General features: G+C 48.7%; 1 protein-coding gene across 3 annotated transcripts; it reads left to right on the top strand.

Annotated features, from left to right (window-relative positions):
- Positions 1–4,351: 4,351 nt before the first annotated feature.
- Positions 4,352–17,526, top strand: DHRS7C (dehydrogenase/reductase 7C). Of its 3 annotated transcripts, none has more exons than XM_082373334.1 (7): positions 4,352–4,499; positions 4,720–4,876; positions 8,937–9,049; positions 11,235–11,448; positions 13,118–13,210; positions 16,109–16,264; positions 17,267–17,526. In XM_082373334.1, exons 2-7 carry the CDS (start codon positions 4,723–4,725, stop codon positions 17,473–17,475), a joined length of 939 nt encoding a protein of 312 aa, XP_082229460.1. In that variant the 5' UTR covers positions 4,352–4,499; positions 4,720–4,722; the 3' UTR covers positions 17,476–17,526. The 3 variants fall into 3 exon arrangements, with proteins under 3 accessions (XP_082229460.1, XP_082229462.1, XP_082229461.1); XM_082373336.1 differs by having other exon boundaries at positions 4,353–4,499; positions 11,238–11,448; XM_082373335.1 differs by having other exon boundaries at positions 4,367–4,499; positions 4,717–4,876.
- Positions 17,527–18,418: the final 892 nt, after the last annotated feature.

Raw genomic sequence — 18,418 nt, 5'->3', positions numbered from 1 at the left:
TAAACGGATTTTTACTGGAATGAGCCCAATGCAGAGAAGCCGTGCTGAGACCCTCTGGAGCAGAAGGGTTTGTACCCAATGACCCCTGCTCTCCACAGTGTACATGTTCTATGATTTGTCACCCCTGGGTGTCTACGGAGGTAAATCCTGTGTCGCTGATGTCTGGGGTGGGGGGAGTCAGTGATCAACTAGACCCCGGGCAGGGCAGGAAGCGCTTGGTTCCCGAAGCTCAGGTCAAAACCGATTCTTTGCTACATTCTCTGAGTTTCCAAGACCCTCTGCTTCCTTTTATAGATACATTTTTTTAACATCTTTATTGGAGCATAATTGCTTTACAATGGTGTGTTAGTTTCTGCTTTATAACAAAGTGAATCAGCTATACATATACATATATCCCCCTATCTCCTTTTATATTTTTTGTGTTGATTTTATTCAAGTACAACATATATACAGAAAAGTACCCAAACTCTAAGTGTACAGCTTAAGGAACTTTTAGACAATGAACACAGCTGTGTAACCACCCCTCAGTTCAAGGCGTCTCACTTCCATCTATCTTTGCGATTATAAAACAAATTCAGGTAGATTTTAATTCCTCCGTATATTGAAATAATCTGTTTACAGGTCTGTTCCCCTCTTACGAATTATAAATTATTCCTTTGCAACATGAACTGTCCTCTGTACATTCCAGCATCTAAAACAATCGTTGGCAAATAGAACCCCCAACACACATATGTGTATATGTATGTGTATACATACACATGTATGTTTATACAAGTATGTGCACACACATTACCTGACTTAGCCCTGGCATCCTTCACCTCTGAATCCTGTCCAGAGTCCTCAGGAATGGGTCTCGATACGCATTAAGGAAAGGCAACAAGGAAAACCAACACAGACTAGGAAAGAATTGTCAGAAAGAAGAGAGAAACCGAAACCATCAGGCGTAGCAATGGAACAGACCCATTCTGGGTGCTGTCCACACGTCACCTCTTATATTCTAACTCTACACAGCGGTGCAGCGAGGAAGAGAACAGCATTAGTATCCTCATTTCCAGATGATGGCCATGACATTCAGAAGGTTTACGTGTGTGCCTGAGGCTGCACACAAGTCAGAAGCCGAACTGAGGTTCAGACTCAGGGCTGTCCCACTTCAAACCCATCATGCTGCCTTTCTGGAGGCGTAGTGGGAGCCAAATTCTTTGCTCCCCTTCTCCCTCCCTAAGTGAGGCTGTCAGAGGGCAGGGCGCTGGGGCATTTTATGGAGGAGCAAAGGGGTTGTAAACGCTGGGATGAAGCCATGGAGGGAACCCTCGTCTCTGATTCACAGATGGATTAGGGCGAGTGCAACCTACACTCGGCTTGAAACTAGATGTTGTTCCAAATGTGGCTTCTACTTGGAACCGAGGAGACTGAAGAGGCCCCAGAGGTGAAAGCAGGCTGGGACCAGCTCTGATCTAGACTGTGACTTTCACATCCCAGGTTTCCCAGAATGGTCCCCGACCCCATAAATGCATTCATACTGGTCTTAGTTCTCAAATCTTGGACTAGAAAATATCATTATTTCAGAGTTAGGTGAAACTTCAGGCATCTTTCTTAAGTGGGGCAGTAAAGTAGACAGGGATTTGGAGCAAGAATCTCTTTGTAGACTAAAGATTGTGTTTGGGTTGGAATAGTCCTTGTCTGTGGCAATTAAGTTGAAAGAAAAGGAAACTCCGACCACCCTTAGTGGATATGAGTTTTTGCAGGTACAGCTGAAGCTCCCGTGAGAACTTTGAGTCCAAACTTAATTCTGCTCCAGAGAACCCACGCCCTGTCCTGCCTCTTCCTCATTACCAGGGCCATGGGGCAAAGTTGAAGCTGCCTGACGTTATTCAACGAAGCTCTGAGGATCTTGTAGGCTGGTGGCTTCAAGCACCTTCCGGATTTGGCGAGGCTGTCGTCCGAGATCAAGGTGGAGAGAAGGTTGTGCTTTCAAAGTATCAGATGTAGGGAGTTGGGTGGATCATGGACCACCTTGCAGGGTTGCTCATTACAGAACCACTGACAGTAAGTTTGAAGGAGAACTGAATCCTCATGGTAACCTTCACACTGACATTCCTGTCAATAGCACCAGTGACTCCACATTGCTAATACCCTTGAACAACACAGGGGTTAGGGCTGCCAATTTTCTTTTTTTTTTTTTTTAATTTATTTATTTTATTTATTTTTGGCTGCACTGGGTCTTCGTTGCTGCGCGCGGGCTTTCTCTAGTTGCGGCGAGCGGGGGCTACTCTTCATTGCGGTGCGTGGGCTTCTCATTGTGGTGGCTTCTCTCGTTGCGGAGCACGGGCTCTAGGCGTGCAGGCTCAGTAGTTGTGGCTCGCGGGCTCTAGAGCGCAGGCTCAGTAGTTGTGGCGCACAGGCTTAGTTGCTCCGCGGCATGTGGGATCTTCCCGGACCAGGGCTCGAACCCGTGTCCCCTGCATTGGCAGGCGGATTCTTAACCACTGCGCCACCAAGGAAGCCCAGGGCTGCCAATTTTCAGTGGAAAATCCCAACATAATTTCAAAGTTGGCTCTCTGTATGCGCGGTTCCACATTCACAGATTCAACTAACTTCGGATCATGAAGTACTGCAGTATTTGTTGAAAATAAGTGGACCCACACAGTTCAAACCTGTGTTGTTCAAGGGTCAACCATATATGCTATCAAAAGTTAGAAAGTAGTCACCCTTACGACTGGAAAGAGACACGATGGGGGGATGTCGGCAATGCTTTGTTTCTTGATCTGGGTGCTGGTTACAAGGATGTGCTCAGTTTGAGATCCAGGAAACTCTACACTTAGGATATATACATACTTCTATATGTATATCAGGTGTCATTTAAAAAGTTGGGTGTTTAAAAATGTTCCTGGACATTTTCGTTTCCAAGGAAGAAATGCAGTTTCTCTGTCCCCACCTCCAGTGTACTGTTCCTTGCCCAGGCTCCTGGTCCTTACCACACAAAATAGGACATTGTTATGATCTGTCTTCTGGTTTATGATGGTTTGAGTACTTGAACTGAATTTTGGCTATTTATGTCTCCCCATTTCTTCTTCTGTTTTTTTAATATAGATGATTTACAATATTGCATTAGTTTCAGGTATACAGCACGGTGATTCAGTTGTGGGTTTTTTGTTTGGTTTTTTTTTGCAGGTTCTATTTCATTATAGGTTGTTACAAGATATCGAATATAATTCCCTGTGCTATGCAGTAAATCCGCGTTGCTTATCTATTTTATGTATGGTAGTTTGTATCTGTTAATTTCATACTCCTAATTTGTCCCTCCCCACCCTCCTTTGGTAATCACAAGTTTTCTAGGATTGTAAATCTGTATTGTATATACATTCATTTGTATTATTTTTAAATTCCACATATAAGCGGTATCATATGGTATGGGTCTTTGTCTGACTTATTTCACTAAGCATAATAATCTCTAGGTCCAGCCATGTTGCAGCAAATGGCAATATTTCTCTCTATATATATATCACATCTTCTTAAGCCAGTCGCCTCTTAATGGGCACTTGGTTTGTTTCCATGTCTTGGCTATTGTAAATAGTGCTGCTATGAATCTTGGGGTGCATGTATCTTTTCGAACTAGTGTTTTCATTTTTTTCTAGAAATATACCCAGGAGTGGGATTGCTGGATCATATGGCAGCTCTATTTTTAGTTTTTTAAGGAACCTCCGTACTGTTTTCCATAGTAGCTACTATCTCTCACCATTTCTAATCCTACTGAGTTTCCTTAAGTCATTAAAATATTTGACGTTTGGGATACATTCTTAGTATTCTCAATCACTAAAGATAACAAGAGTGATCCTCTCAGAGTCTGTTGTCGAGATGCAGTATATTATTCTATTTTCCCAGCAGTCCGGCAAGATGAGAACTGTTGTGCCCATTTTAGAGATAAGGAGGCTAAGGCTCTGGAATGTGGAAGCCCTTGACTGAAGAGGAACAGCTCCAAACTGCTCTTTCCCGTAGTTCACGTCACACTTCCAAGTGTCTCATTCTGCAACAGGCTCCATTCCGTTTAACAGATTTTCTGTGCTTTTCACCCCCAACCGGAAAGGGAAGGCCAGATGGCTCACTGCCACACCGGTCTGAGCTACATGGAAGCTACCTGATAGGAGGGTTATAGGAAGAGAAGGCAAGGGTGTTTGTGCTGAAATCCCAGGTCCCAATCCCTAACGCCCAGCCCCAAACTGCAGAGCAATCTCTAATGGTGAGGCAGCCGGGAGAGCTTTAGAAGGCTTGGCAGGAACTCTGAAATCAGACCCGGCCAGCATGTGTCCCTGAATATCAGAAGAGACACTATATTTACCCCGAAAGCCCTTTAGTGCACAGAGAGCTATAAATAGCCACTGGGGCCCAAGCAGGTGGCCTTAACACATGGCTTTCCTTCCAAACATGCAGACCCATTTTGATTAAATTTGTAATTAACCTTTGGGAGGGCAGGCCGGATCCCATTTGCTGCTGGAGACACCGTGAGTAATTTTCTCTTCCTTGACCGTCTGGGGATTAGCGTGCCGGCCAGGTGTTCCGGGAAGCAGCCCTCCGGGAGTCTGCACAGAGCCCGGCTCCCTGGACAGCGGCCCCGGGCCTGGGGCGTGAGCGCAGCCGGCAGCCTCAGGCCTCCCCCTGCCCCGTGTCCCGATCAGAGCCTCTGTGCGGAGCGGATTCCTTCCTCCCGGTTTCCCCCAGCAGGAGATGGGGGTCCCAGCTGTGCTCATGCTACCCTTGCTGCTCCTGGGAATCAGCGGCCTCCTTTTCATCTACCAGGAGGCGTCCAGGCTGTGGTCCAGGTCAGCCGCGCAGAACAAGGTGGTGGTCATCACCGATGCCATCTCAGGACTGGGCAAGGGTAAGCGAGCTCTGCCCCCTCTCGTGCCCACTCCTGCCCTGGAGGGTGAGAGGCAACAGGGTGGCGTGTGGGTGAGCCCGCTGGGCCGGACGGGGGTGGATCGAGGCTGTGTTCTCTCCCAGCAGCTGTCGTGAACCAGCAAGCGTCTTCTTTCTTGGAGGCTGCAGCTTTCTCGCCTGAGAAATCAGGGGACTGGAGTATCTGGGGTTGCAAACTCACAGTCTAAGGGCCAACATCGGTCTGCAGACATGATTTGTTTTGCCTCCAGGGGGGTTTCTAGAAATTTTGAAATGCAAAGCCCTCAGCTGGGGCAGTGAACTGGTGAAGAGGCCAAACTTGGGGGTGGGGTTGAAGTCTTGGCTCCACCACTAACCAGCTGGTGATGCACTGCTCAGCCTTGGGTTTCTCATCTGAAAGCAAGGATACTAATACTTTCTGCCTCATAATGCTGTTGTGATGAATAAACGAAGTAATAGATGGAAAGCACTTAGAACAGTGCCTGGAACTAGAGTGGGCACCCCTCAAGTGTTAGCGACGGTGATAATTATGCAGAACGTGCAAACACCAGTGTGCCACACACCCCACTAATCCCTATTGTCTCACACTCGGCCTGATTCTCTCAACCACATCACCTCCTGGCCTTGAAGGCATTTACGTTTGCAACTCCTGAATTAGATGGTCTCAGAGGGCCCTTCTGCTGGTGGCATGTGTGACATAAGAGACAGTAAATGCCCTTAGGTTTTTAAGATCCTCTCTCATCCCTAATAACGGTAGTGCAGCCCCATGTGTCCCATAGTTTGGGTATCATTTTTGCTGTTGTTTTTGTTATTTCTAATCAAATGTCGAACCCACCAGCCAAACACTCATTAGGTCACTCAACCAGTATCTGTTGAGTCCTCTACATCCTGAAATGAGCACTGCCCCTTCCAAAGAGGCCTGCTGGTGGGCTGGGCACCCACTCCCATGGTGCTACCATTACGAGAACATTTGTAACCTCCCATCTGGGAATTCTCTCGGATTCTCCTTCCCTTGGGCATCCCCACAGCAGCCCATCTGCATGCTTCAACAATGGGTTCCATTTCAGTGGGTGATCGACCTGGGTTCACCACATGAGATAAAAAACAAAGAGTAAGGCAGTAAAACTAGGTTCTTATGTGGCCCCTGTGTGGGTCCCAGAAGCAGTTCCCAAGGAGGATATCCAACATCACTAGACTCAATACTCACAAGGGACACAAATTCCATCTTCCACAGGGACAAACCAGGCACACACGTTTGCCAGCCAGACCAGACACAAGACAACAGGGAGTAGTGGGTGCCCCGGGGAAATGGAGCAGAGACACCCACCCAGAGACATGCAGAGTCAGTCTTTGGGGAAGACCGTTCTTCAAGCAGAACACGCCCGTCTAGCATCAGGACAGCTGCCAACCCGAGACCCCTTTCATAGCCTTCATTCCCTGGCACCTCGATTGCTCCTTCCTTTTGGATGGTCCCTAAGGCACTGGTTTCTGGGTCCCATGGCTCCTCACAGAAATACACTACCATTAGTGGCGTATCTGGGTATTTCTCAGTTGGTCCAGGGCACGGACTCTCTTGGTGAATGATCCACGGGTATGTGAAAGGCATGTGCATTCTGCTGCTCATGAATGAAGTGAATTACAAATGTCGATTAGACCCTGTTGGTTGAGAAGGCTGTTCTACAACTGTCCTGATTTTCTGTCTTACTGGACAGGACTTCTATCTATTGCTGAGAGATGTATATTTGGTTTAGTAGTCTTGTTTATTTATTTTTAAAAGTCTCATTCTATTATAAGCAAACATTGTACAAATCAGGTGCCCAGGAAATACATCTCAGGAGCACAACGGCATTTTCAGAGGAATACGGTCTAGTCTCTGTCATGACTAATGTCACTGCCCTTTTTCACTGTCTCTTACGGACTCACCCTAGAAAGAAATGCAAAGCAGAAGAAAATAAAGTCCGAGTATTTAGAAGTAACTTGAGAAGCTGGGCATGGGTGACCTTAAATAAACGCTTAGCCAGAACATGCTGCTGACCACAGCGATTCTGGGTTCAAAGTGCTCCGTTTCTCAGGTCCAAGGCAAGAAAAAAGTGAGGGGCACCAAGCGGATGATGTAGGCTACACACAGCCCACAGTACATGCCCAGTCCCACAGAACCTGACTGAACTCAGTGGGTAGCTCTGGACAGCATCAAGGAGCCCAGTTCCAAGCTGTCTCCTAGGGAAACCAGACAGATAGAGACCAGGACTGCTAACCCTCACCCCAAACCCACACAATTCGGCCAAGTCAGGGATGGGGTCACCTTGGACCCACTGTGTCTGCACCACCAGGGAAGCCCCACACAGTTATTTCCTGATTCAAGTTTCCCTTTGTCAGCAGAACTGACCGCAGCTTCCCCCGACCACATCTGTTTCTAGACCTCACTGAGACCTCCCCTCCCTAGAGCCTTCTCCTTTCCTTCTCTATCAGCCCCTCCTGCCTTCACTCCTGCTCCCATCTGGCTTAGACTGAATGGTCCAGTACATCAATTGCTCCCTCTCCAATACCACAATTCCCCTGCCCACAATGCCCACTTATCAAACCCCTGCCAACTGTCCTGTCGAGCTGGCCCCCTTCTTTCCACCAGCTCCAGCTGTTGAGACTTGCAGGAGAAAATCACACAAACATAAGATCACTTAGAGCCATGGCACACAGGATTTCCAGCATCTAGTGGGCACCCAGTGCTGCCCAACTACCCTTTGGCATCCCCAGGCAGCCCGGGTCACCAGTGCTTGGTGTAAAAATGGGACAGTAATAGCTACTCCCCTGTAGTAGGTGTTGTGGGTGCCCCTCCTAGATTCCTGTACCTGGCCAGTTCATCCATCCCCAGGTCCTATGAGTGTTGGTGGCCATGGCTCATAGACTTGCCCTCTGCCAGTGGACACCCTTTGTACCCACCCCCGGAGGGAGGCAGCACACCATCAGTGACTGGTTGACACACGTGTACAAAAGACAGTCCCCTTGCATCCAGCTGGGACAGCCTTGCAGCTGGGTTTACAGTCCAGAGCCTTCCTTGGGTCCAGCCAAAGCTAGACTTTACCTGAGACCACATCCTTCCCCTTCACCTACGCCATGCCCTTAATCCCTGACAGATTTTCTCTGAAGAGCACTCCCTGAATTAATCCTAGCCACCTGAATCCCTGTCTTAGATTCTGCTTTTAGGGAACCCAACCTAAGAAACTGCTGCATGGGATGACTGTGAGAATTAAATGAGCTAATATATGTAAATCCCTTTCAATAGCTACTCAAGCAAGTAAACTGTCAAAATCTGTTAGCTTTTATTGTTCTTAAATATCATTGTTATTGCCACATAAGAATACTTGTGTATCTACCAACTACTTCCCAGGTAAGAACATTGGGTGAGGGACTTCCCTGGCAGGCCAGCGGTTAAGACTCCACACTTCCACTGTAGGGGGCACAGGTTCGATCCCTGGTTGGGGAACTAAGATCTTGCATACCGCGCGGTATGGCCAAAAAAAGAAAAAAAAAAAAGAACACTGGGACATTGGGTGAGTCAGAAATTCGTCCAGAGTAAAACTTACTAGACAGCAGGCAGGTTTCCTTTCTTAATAAAAAGAACCCTGGCTGGAGTATCGACCCACAGAGAAAATGTGGAGGAAACTAGTGACATTTGGTCTGAAAAAACATGGCAGCTGTCTCCAATATCTTCAGATTGAGATATGTTTAGAGCTGTGCTTCTGGGGGTCTTGTTTGATGGAGTCATCTTTCTGTCCAGTTTAAGAAAGAATGTCCTAATAATCAGAACTACCCAATGGAGGAGGGGTTATTTCACACCCCTGTGAGATGCCCTTCACAGGAGGCAACCATGCTGAGGCTGGAAACAAGAAGAAATTCCACAGGCAGCTGAATGCAATGACCTCTAAAGGAACTCATGGCTCTAAGGCTTTTGAATTCTTTGAATCCTTGAATCTGTAAGAAAGAGGGGCTCGCCATCAGTGGTTTCACCCACAGTGTGTCCTGTCCTCCTTCCTTCTTCCCCTCAGAGTGTGCTCGGGTGTTCCATACCGGCGGGGCCAGGCTGGTGCTGTGCGGAAAGAGCTGGGAGAGGCTTCAGAGTCTACACGATGCCCTGATCAGTGTGGCTGACCCCAGCAAGGTACGGCCTTCCGGCAGTCGCCACGGGCAACCCCTGGACACCCTTAGCCTTCGTTGTTTGTTACACGGCAGCTCTTTCGGTGAAATTTGGATGAAATTTTGCTTTGGGGAAATGTAATTTTTTAAAATGTACTTTTAAAATTTTAATTTTATTTATTTTTGGCTGCGTTGGGTCTTCGTTTCTGCACGGACTTTCTCTAGTTGCGGGGAGCGGGGGCTACTCTTCGTTGCGGTGCGCAGTCTTCTCATTGCAGTGGCTTCTCTGGTTGCGGAGCACAGGCTCTAGGCTCGCGGGCTTCAGTAGTTGTGGCGCGTGGGCTCACTAGTTGTGGCGCAGGGGCTTAGTTGCTCCAAGGCATGTGGGATCTTCCTGGATCAGGGATTGAACCCATGTCCCCTGCATTGGCAGGTGGATTCTTAACCACTGTGCCACCAGGGAAGTCCTTGGGAAATGTAATCTTGGCACAGGTAAGTCTGCGCACTTGGGGGTTGGCTCATTTTGACCCCTCATCGTGCCTCTAGCCTCTGATCCTCCCCACCCCCCATTCTACTTAAGTCAGACTCAAAGAGGATCCAGAAAATATGGTATGTCACAGATATGGGCTCTGTTTATAAATACTCATGGCTGATTTTTTAAATAATACTTCAAACAATATTTCCTTCAAAGAGGGAGTTCCCTGGCAGTCCGGTGGTTAGGACTTGGCGCTTTCACTGCCATGGCCCAGGTTCAATCCCTGGTCAGGGAACTAAGATCCCGCAAGCCAAAAAAAAAAAAAAAAATTTCCTTCAAAGAAATCAGGGAAGTGAAGTCCCCTTCCATGAAGTTACACAGGAGGTGAACACATTTCAATGCAGCTGGGGTTTTCAAAGCATTTCTGGAGCATTGTTTAAGAAATTGCTTTCAGGGGTTTCCCTGGTGGTGCAGTGGTTAAGAATCCGGCTGCCGACGCAGGGGACACGGGTTCGAACCCTGGTCTGGGAAGATCCCACATGCCGCGGAGCAACTAAGCCCGTGAGCCACAACTACTGAAGCCCATGCGCCTAGAGCCTGTGCTCCACAAGAGAAGCCACCACAATGAGAAGCCCGCGTACCGCAACGAAGAGTATCCCCCTGCTCGCCGCAGCTAGAGAAAGCCTGTGCGTAGCAACGAAGACCCAACGCAGCCAAAAATAAATAAATAAGTAAATTTATTTGAAAAAAAGAAAAAGACATTGCCTTCAGAGAGTTCTCTTCAGGATTTTTTTTTTGTTAATCTTTTCCCTTGATGTTGAATTTGATCTTGGAAATAGCCAAAAATCATTCAGAACTAACTCTGGTACTTGAGGAGATGGAGCAACCAGGATAACACAGCATACTCCCAGGTACGTTTCTTGGGATCTTATTAGGTATTGGTTATTAAGTAGTAAAAACGAGGCTCTGAAGTCAATTGTGTGGGAAAAACTGAGTTAGGCCAAGCTTGTCTGACTAATTTCTTTACTGCAGGACTTTTCAGAGCCCTTGCTATGCAAATGTGCATTGTGTTATCTCCAAGAAGAACATATAGTAGTCTGTATTTCCTAAGCAAATCTGACCAGGGAACCTTTTTTTAAGGCCGTATCTCAGGGCTAGTGTTTGTCAAACACCGGGATTGCATTTACCATATGGTAACATCAATTTTTCCATCTGTATCCCTTCTAACCCATGAGAATCTTGACGATATCAAATGTTTAGGGCTGAACACAAATGCCTGGCACATAGATCGTGCTCCCAAAAAATTGCGTTGAGTGTGTGATTTTGGCCAAAAATTAAATGTGGCTACAAAGTACTGGGCAGATTCTCTTGAGGCTTGGAAGCCAGTCTGAAAGCAATTGCCAAAAAGGAGCTCAGAAGTGTTATAAGAAATGACATCACCAGCAGAATCAATGCATGGCCTCCACTTGGATTTCTCAGGTCTGGCCCCTTGACCAGAAGTTCAGACTTATGACTGCATGTTTGTGTGTTGGGAATGTTGTTGTTGCTCTGGTCCCCAAGGATGCATTTTCTCCATCAATTTCCTTCCTCCCAGAGTCCTCTCTGCTTCTTCCTCATCATTTGTTTGTAGTCATTCCATGAGCTCTGAGTTTCAAAAGGGGTGACTCTTAGATTGAAGGGTCCCAAGGTCTGAGGGGATGTACCCAGATGTGCCTTGACTCTCTCATTGGTCCAGCAGACATTCACCCCAAAGCTGGTCCTCTTGGATCTCTCGGACATCAGCTGTGTCCAGGATGTGGCCAAAGAGGTCCTGGATTGCTATGGCTGTGTGGACATCCTCATCAACAATGCCAGCATGAAGGTGAAGGGGCCTGCCCATAACATTTCTCTGGAACTCGACAAAAAGATCATGGATGCCAATTACTTTGGACCCATCACACTGACCAAAGGTCTCGTGAGTTTGACCTTCCCACTGGCTGCTAGAAAGGGCTCTGTTATATTTCCAGACAGTCACCCAATTCTGGATGCAGCCTCCAGCCCCTCTTTCAGAAAAATCCCTGCTTATTTGGTGAAAGCTTTCAGCATCTGACTGTAAATGTTGATGAAACAAAAGGGATTGTGAAAGTCTCTGACTGGTATATTCCAACCTGCCTCTCCATTAAGCCCCCTCCCCAAGCCCTGCCCTTTTCTCCTCTTTTCTTACTCATATCCATGGCTCCCCTCCAATCCCATTCCACATCTCTGGACCATGGTCTTCATCCTCTGCAAATCTTTTACTATATCGACCTCGTGGTTGATCTGCTCCTAATCAGGACAGTTGGTCCAAGGTCAAAAAAGAGTTTATCTGCAAGAGACCCAGAATACTGTCAATCCCTTTGCAGAAACAGGAAGGCAGGAGGACGTCTCCCTTTTAAAGGTAAAATGGTGGTTCCTGTGTGGAGATTTCTAAGGGTCAAGTTCAAATGCAGATCTGAAGCTGGGGTTAGGGGTGTTGCTAGAGATGACATGGAATAGCACCAAGAGTTGAAGCCCTCCCCCCACCCCAAATAAAGTTTATCGAAGCAGAAGCACAAAAGGGAGAATATAAGCATGGAGAATGTCTACATGGAGGGAGTAGTGTGTTTGGCAAAGGCTGAGAAAGCATGGTCTTAGAGCTGCCTTCTCTACGGCCAGAATCTCCATGATAATGGGATTCTGAGAGCTGTGACAGCTGAAGGGAAAGAAGCGCTGGGAGCAGAAAGATGACTCCCCAGAGCTTCTAAGACGATGCCCCGGAGATCACAGTTTCCTCCAGCCCAGTCGCTGTGGACACACCAAGCAGGCCAGCCAAGGTGTGTCCTTCACTCAACCTCTGAGAGCTCAGGTTCCCTGGCACCACGGTGAGAAATGCAAACTTAAGTCTTCTGATATTTTTTGCCATCTCCCTATTCAATCTGTGCTATTATTACTCCATATCTTTTTCTAAATTTCCTCATTGGTAAATTAATTCAATTCAGGAGGAAATCTTTACCATAAATTAAAAACCCCTTTCCCTCTCCATCAATACAAGAAAACCTCAAATCAGAACAAAGTAGTAAGTTCTCCCAAGACAAAGGGCTGAGGTCTTTCCTCTCTTTTTTTTAAAAAAGATTAGCACATGCAAGAGAAGTATTAAAGACCCATTGGAACCAACTTTCCTACTGGAAGCAATAGGACAATTGAAAAGGGATTACCTTTCTCACTATTGAAATCAGTGTCACTCCATGCACATTGATGGGTCATTTAAAATCACCCAGGGACTCCCCTGGTGGTCCAGCGGTTAGGACTCTGCACTTCCACTGAAGGGGTCCTGGGTTCGATCCCTGGTCAGGGAACTAAGATCCTGCATGCCACGTGCAGCGAGGCCAAAAAAATTAAATAATAAAATAAAATAAAATAACCCAGCAATTCCCCAGTCGAGCCCAGCCCACTCTTAGGAAACACTGGATAAGTGGTAACCAGGGTCCATTCCATCTGTGTCCCACTGTAATCTGTCAGGGAGGTAGAGGAGCCCTCCGTGATGAGGGGAAGGGCTCTGCCTGATGTTGCCTGACTCAGCCTCAGATTTGTAACCGTGGTTCTTTGTCCTGTGCTTCCCAGCCCTGCTCCCCAACATGATCTCCCGGAGGACTGGACAAATTGTGTTAGTGAATAACATCCAAGGGAAGCTTGGAATCCCGTTCCGTACAGCCTGTAAGTTGCTAAGACAAACATGTTTCTTCCTATGTTATGTGTCTTATAAGACAAAAGATGTGTGTCTAGGACTAGGCATGGGGTTACACTGGGGAAGAGGAAGAGGGTCCAGAGACGAAAGCATCTGTTGGCTTTTCTTTCATCCCTTCAGCTCCTATTTTTGACCATCTACAGCACACAGGTGACTATGGGAGATAAAGATAAGTCCTCCCCTCGGCCCCCAGAAGCTCACATCTCACAGGCGGTCAGGACATGTCCTGGCTGGACACGATCAATGCCAGATCAAGGTCACGCTCCTGACATGGGTGCACGGCCCCAGCTCAGATGCCCCCTTCTCTGTAAAGATGTCCCTGGAGAGACAGGAACGATTACAACTGGGAAAGAAAGGAGGGGTGCACATTCCAAAAGGGGAGAGAGATGGAGAGGTTCTGAGGAAGGAGGAAGGAGAAAAGGAAAGGGACACAATTCCAGGGGAGGCGAGAGAGAGAATTCCAAAGGTGACACTCCTCTAAAAAGTCCAAGGAGGAGAGGGACTTCTCGGTGTATGCTCCTGGGACCCAACTGGGGGAATTCTGGAGACATTCCCACCTCCCGTGAGGTAGGATGTGGGAGGGTGGCGGAACATGTCTCATACGTTTCCTTATGGCCCAAAGTACCATGCACGAAACCGGAGCTGGGTAAGTAAGTGTCTGGTGGGTAGAAAGGTGAGAGGGAGAGAGGAATGAAGAAAGGGTGGGTGGGGTGGCCTGATGTAGTCTTCTGGGGCCACCACAACAAAATACCGCAGGGACTTCCCTGGTGGCACCGTGGTTAAGACTCCCCGCTCCCAATGCAGGGGGCCCGGGTTCAATCCCTGGTCAGGGAACTAGATCCCACATGCATGACACAACTAAGGGTTCCCATGCCACAACTAGGGGGTCAGTGAGCCGCAACTAAGGAGCCCACCTGCCACAACTAAGACCTGGTGCAACCAAATAAATAAATAAATATTAAAAAAAAAAAAGACCAGGTGGCTTAAACAACAGAAATGTATTTTCTCACAGCTCTGCAGGCCGGAAGTCCAAGATCAAAGTGTGGGCAGGCTTGATGTTTCCCGAGGCCTCTCTCCTTGGCTTGCTGATGGCCTGCTCCCCGGGTCCTCACATGGTCTTTGTGTGTGGGCACCCCTGCCGTCTCCTGCTCTTCTTATAAGGACACCCGTCCGATTGGATTAGGGCACCACCCTAACAGCCTCATTTTACCTTAATTACCTTCTAAAGGCCCTTATCTCAAAATACAGCCACAATCTGAGATACTGGGGTTAGGACTTCAACATATGAATTTGGGGGCGGGATACAATTCAGCCCATCATATCCCCCTAATAGTGTTTTACTTTCCTTTTCTCGTTTGCATTAGTTAGGTTAAGCTGACGGTGCCGTAAAGACCTTTATCCCTCCTCCATATAACTGTCTAAATGGGCAGCTCAGCAGGCATCACTGTTCCTCATGGTCACTCGGGGGCCCAGAGTCGTGCCAAGTCACAGCTTTGCCATCATTTTCCACGTGGTCAAAGCTAGTTCCCACCCCACGTGGGTTCCTGCTGGCAAGAAGAGGGCGTCGTGCCCATACAGCCCTGCTCACATCCTGTCGTCGAGAAGCCAGTCACATGCTTACCCCCTTGCTGCAAGAGATGCTGGGAATTGCAGTCCGCCTGTGGGCCCAGGATGGGGAGAAGAATAGAGCTGGGTCCGCACAGGGCAGTCTTTGCCACGTACCTCATTCCGTCTCTGCCCCAGCCCATCTAGAACCTCACCACTATTCCTCCTACTCACAAACATACATGTCATTTTCAGCAGGTGGATTACTTTCCACTTGCTCGCTGCCTTCATTCATTCAACAAACAGCAATCGAATGCCTAGAACCAGGTGCTGGGGACACAGACAGCAGTGACATGATACAATGTGGTGCAGGCAACACAACTGGCCCTTTGGCCTCCAACCAACATGGAACCCAATGCACTGGTTTCCTTGGAACCTTTCTTTTTTTTTTAAATTAATTTATTTATTTTTGGTTGCGTTGGGTCTTCGTTGCTGCCCACAGGCTTTCTCTAGTTGCGGAGAGCGGGGGCTACTCCTGGTTGTGATGCGTGGGCTTCTCACTGCGCGGGCTTCGGTAGTTGCGGCTCATGGGCTCTAGAGCGCAGGCTCAGTAGTTGTGGCGCACGGGCTTAGTTGTTCTGAGGCACGTGGGATCTTCCCGGACCAGGGCTCGAACCCGTGTCCCCTGAATTGGCAGGCAGATTCTTAACCACTGCGCCACCAGGGAAGTCCTAGCTCCTACATTCTTAACCCTGATGGCCTTAGGACCTTGGAGAAATCACTCTCTCAGGGAACCAGCCTTCCCGGCTGAAATGTTTTATATACATTTTCTCACTTGGATAGGGTGATATTATCCCCACTTTATTTATTTATTTATTTATCTAGCCCATTTTATCGGTTTTTAATTTTACTGAAGTATAGTTGATTTACAACGTTGTGTTAGTTTCTGCTGTACCGAAAAGTGACTCGGTTACACATATACATCCTCTTTTTCATATACTTTTCCATTATGGTTTATCGCAGGATATTGAATATAGTTCCCTGTGTATTATGCCCATTTTAAAGATAAGAAAACTGAGCCTCTTCAGGTAAAAATGAGTCACTTGCCCAAAGTCACACAGCGGGCAAGTGGCTAAGTTGGATTCCGTCTCATCTCTGCATCTGTCCACTGCTTCACAAGGGCTCTCTGTCCTCATCTATGAAGCGAGGGGCAGGTGACTTGAGGCCTCTCCCAACGGAGTTTGCAGGGATGTGTGTCCCCAAGGCCCCTCCTGGGAAGCACAGCGGGACCCACGCCCACCCCTCACTGGTTTCTCTTCCAGACGCCGCCGCCAAGCACGCGGCGCTCGGCTTCTTCGACTGCCTGCGGGCCGAGGTGGAGGAATACGACGTTGTCGTCAGCACCGTGAGCCCCGCTTTCATCCGCTCCGACCACGTTCAGCCAGGCCAAGGAAACTGGGAGGCCTCCATCTGGAAATGTGAGCTTTCAGAGCGAAGCCAGAGGGACAGGGGCCGCGGAGGGCTCTGGGAGGGGGGGGGGGGGGGGCGGGTCCAGGGGGGCGCTCCTGAAGCATGAGACTGGGGACGGTGGGGCCCCTGCACCCAGCTAACAGTGGGGAGGGACCCCAAAACGTAGGTCCTGAGGCACCAGGTAGATGGAATCCTAACCTGCAATCAGCAGACCGAAGCCAGGTTGGGCTCCGTCAGTCACAGGCTCTGTGACCTTGGCCACTGGGACTGCCCACCTCTGGGCCTGTTTCCCATGTGGAATAGCCAGGATTTGGTCTTCGAGAACTTCCTGTTTCCCTTGCCCTAGAAGGCAGCACAGAGAAACTCAGAGTCTGGCCCTGACTGCCTGCATGTGAAGTTCGCCTCAGTCACATATTAAGCAACTCCCTTCATCTCTCTGCCTCCGTTTCCCCTTTGGAGAATGAGGGCTGATGGTTGATACCTAACTTGTAGACTCATAGGTAAGACTGAAAGTTCCAGCTCCTAGAATCCTGAGTGGTCTGTAAAGGCACCTATGATCAGTATTCTAGAATGCTCTACACAGAGCAGCTACCCACTGCCCGAGGCTCTATCGACATTAGGGAATCAAGATGAATCAAGACGTAGGCAAGAGGTTCCAGGAGGCTCTGGACAAACACAGCTTCGCAACAATTGTAAACAACAGCTCCTTCATACATCCGGCACCTTCCTATCTTCTAAGCTCTTTCTCATCCCCTCCGACGGCTCATAACCATCCTGGGATGTTAACGGGGCAGGAAACTGCGCCTACTTTACAGATGCGGAAGCTGAGGCGCAGCGGGTAAAGTGCCTCCCCAGGGCGCACGGCCAGCAGACGGCAGGGTTGGTCCCGAGACTGGGACTCCAGAAGCGCACACCCGTCCCCACCTCGGGGGGTGGGCGGGGGGGGGGGGCTCTGGCCACACCCCTCCTCCCGAGGCTGTAAGCCCTGCCCCCGCCTGGGGGCTTTTCAGTCTTTTTCAGGAGGCTGACCTACGGGGTGCACCCCGTGGACGTGGCGGAGGAGGTGATGCGCACGGTGAGACGCAAGAAGCAAGAGGTCTTCCTGGCCAACCCCATCCCCAAGGCCGCCGTGTACATCCGCACCTTCTTCCCTGAGGTTTTTTTTGCCGTGGTGGCCTGTGGGGTGAAGGAGAAACTCAACGTCCCAGAGGAGGGTTAACTGCAGGGGGCCAAAAGGGTCACCCCGCGGGGAATAAAGGCTTCACGGGCAGTTGCGGGATCCTCCATTCTCTCAGCACGTGGGGCCCCAAACAGTTCCCCAACCTGCGCACCACCTGTGGGAGGTGTTCACCATCCCAGTGACGATGGCCTGGCGTTCAGCCCAGTCGCCCTGGGCCCCTGGGTGTCTCCCACGTGACTTTCCCAGGACACACTTCCAGAAGCTTCTCGACCCTACAGAGTGACAGCCCGGCAGAAAAACAGGAACCATAACGGGTCCAACTCCCAAATACTCGCACTCCCACTGTGGCCATCAGCCTGCCCAGGACCTCAGAAAACCACCTCCATTTTACACAAGGGTGACCTGCCCACTCTGCCCCCAACCACAGAAGCTGAACTTGGCAACTCCTTAGGGCAGCCCTGTGAAACTGAACTTTCTGGAATGATGGAAATAGTCTGTCATCTGCAGTGTCCAGTATGGCAACCACCAGCCACGTATGGCTGTTGAATACCTGAAACGTGGCCTGTGCAACAGAGAAACAGAATTTTCAATTTTATTTAATTTGAATTAATTTAACTTTAAATAGCTGCATGGGGCTAGCGGTTCCCAGCTTGGCAACACAGCAGAGCTGTAATCCTCGGTCCTGGCAGCATATCAGAATCAGCCCTTTCCCTGGACTTAATTGGTCCAAAGAGGAGCCCAGGCACAGCTGCTTAAGGTGCAACAAATCTTGAGAACTTCTGCCCCGGGGCATCCGGCTGATTCAAGCCTCTTCTTACATTCTCAAAGCAAAATTCATTTAAAACTGCCATCCTTGTTGTTGGTGGGTGTTTCTCTTAGTGTTTCTTAAACAAAGCAGTTAATGATTCTTGAAATCTTGGAAAGTGTAGGGTACAGTGTTTGCACTAATAATTGTACCTACTGATTCAAACTTTTCTAATAT

This window comes from Balaenoptera borealis, assembly GCF_965194805.1.
Source record: "Balaenoptera borealis genome assembly, chromosome: 20".
Lineage (NCBI taxonomy): Eukaryota > Metazoa > Chordata > Mammalia > Artiodactyla > Balaenopteridae > Balaenoptera > Balaenoptera borealis.
Note: the sequence above shows the minus strand (reverse complement) of the source record. Positions and strands in the feature narration are given on the sequence as shown.

Excerpts from the sequence above, each read along its gene's own strand:
- DHRS7C (XM_082373334.1), top strand. The coding sequence starts at position 4,723 with ATGGGGGTCCCAGCTGTGCTCATGCTACCCTTGCTGCTCCTGGGAATC. Across the intron at positions 4,877-8,936 it reads CATCTCAGGACTGGGCAAGG|AGTGTGCTCGGGTGTTCCAT; the intron begins GTAAGCGAGCTC and ends TCTTCCCCTCAG. Across the intron at positions 16,265-17,266 it reads GGAGGCCTCCATCTGGAAAT|TCTTTTTCAGGAGGCTGACC; the intron begins GTGAGCTTTCAG and ends GGGGCTTTTCAG.